Raw genomic sequence first — 778 nt, 5'->3', positions numbered from 1 at the left:
GGGCTGCTCAGCCAAGGCAAAAGAGTGATTCAGCTAAACTGCTGCTGGGAGCTGTGCTTGCTCGTTCATGGCGTGGCACTGCACCGTGCCGTGTAGACAAGCCTAGCGACAGGTCTGCTGTTTCCAGCTGTGTCAGTGAACGGAGCAAGGTGACGTTAAACTCACTTATTTTAATAGGAGCTGGCATGGCTAGAATAGCAAAATTACACCCAAAGTGGTTAACAATGAACAGTTCAAGAAACAACTATTTGGAACCTTCTCCCTAATAAATGCAAAGTTTCACTAACGCACAGAATTACCCCACCGGGCAGCGATAAAAGCACAGTGCACGCTTGGGAAGCAAGTGTTACACCGACCTTCTTAAACACTATGGTTTCCTCTTCCCAGACGGGATTGACGGCATTGCCTTGAGAGGTCTTGGTCTTCAAAGCTTTTCTCCTTGTATCCACAGGCAGGCCAAACATGTCGACTTCTACGTAGGTACCGACTTTTTTATCAGAAAGAAACTGACCTGAAATTATCTAAAAGCAAACCAAAGGAGGATCACTAGAAAGCGCTTTGGTGGATTAGGAAATGAGTGGCTAAAATGCAGTTAAATACTTCTCATTAATGACCACATAGTATGCATTTAAAATAAAACCAAAACAAAACTAAACCCACAATAAACAGAAAAAACACTGTTTAATATTGCAGGCACAGAAAAACAACTTATGAAGCCTGATTTCCTGTGACCCTGTGGTCCTGAATTCCCCTAAGAGCGATAATGTGGTTGAGGTCA

The 778-nt window shown here is 43.6% G+C and overlaps 1 protein-coding gene across 1 annotated transcript in view; it reads right to left on the bottom strand.

Annotated features, from left to right (window-relative positions):
• Positions 1–778, bottom strand: part of PLCB1 (phospholipase C, beta 1 (phosphoinositide-specific)) — a gene marked incomplete at its 5' end in the record, with an annotated part of 101,430 nt that overhangs the window by 85,153 nt on the left and 15,499 nt on the right. The window contains one exon of the mRNA XM_010148895.1: positions 357–521. Coding sequence (XP_010147197.1) covers positions 357–521 — 165 coding nt within the window. The remainder of the gene's footprint in view (positions 1–356; positions 522–778) is intronic.

Source organism: Eurypyga helias, unplaced genomic scaffold, assembly GCF_000690775.1.
Source record: "Eurypyga helias isolate BGI_N326 unplaced genomic scaffold, ASM69077v1 scaffold11753, whole genome shotgun sequence".
Classification (NCBI taxonomy): domain Eukaryota; kingdom Metazoa; phylum Chordata; class Aves; order Eurypygiformes; family Eurypygidae; genus Eurypyga; species Eurypyga helias.
This window is presented reverse-complemented; position numbering and strand designations above follow the sequence as displayed.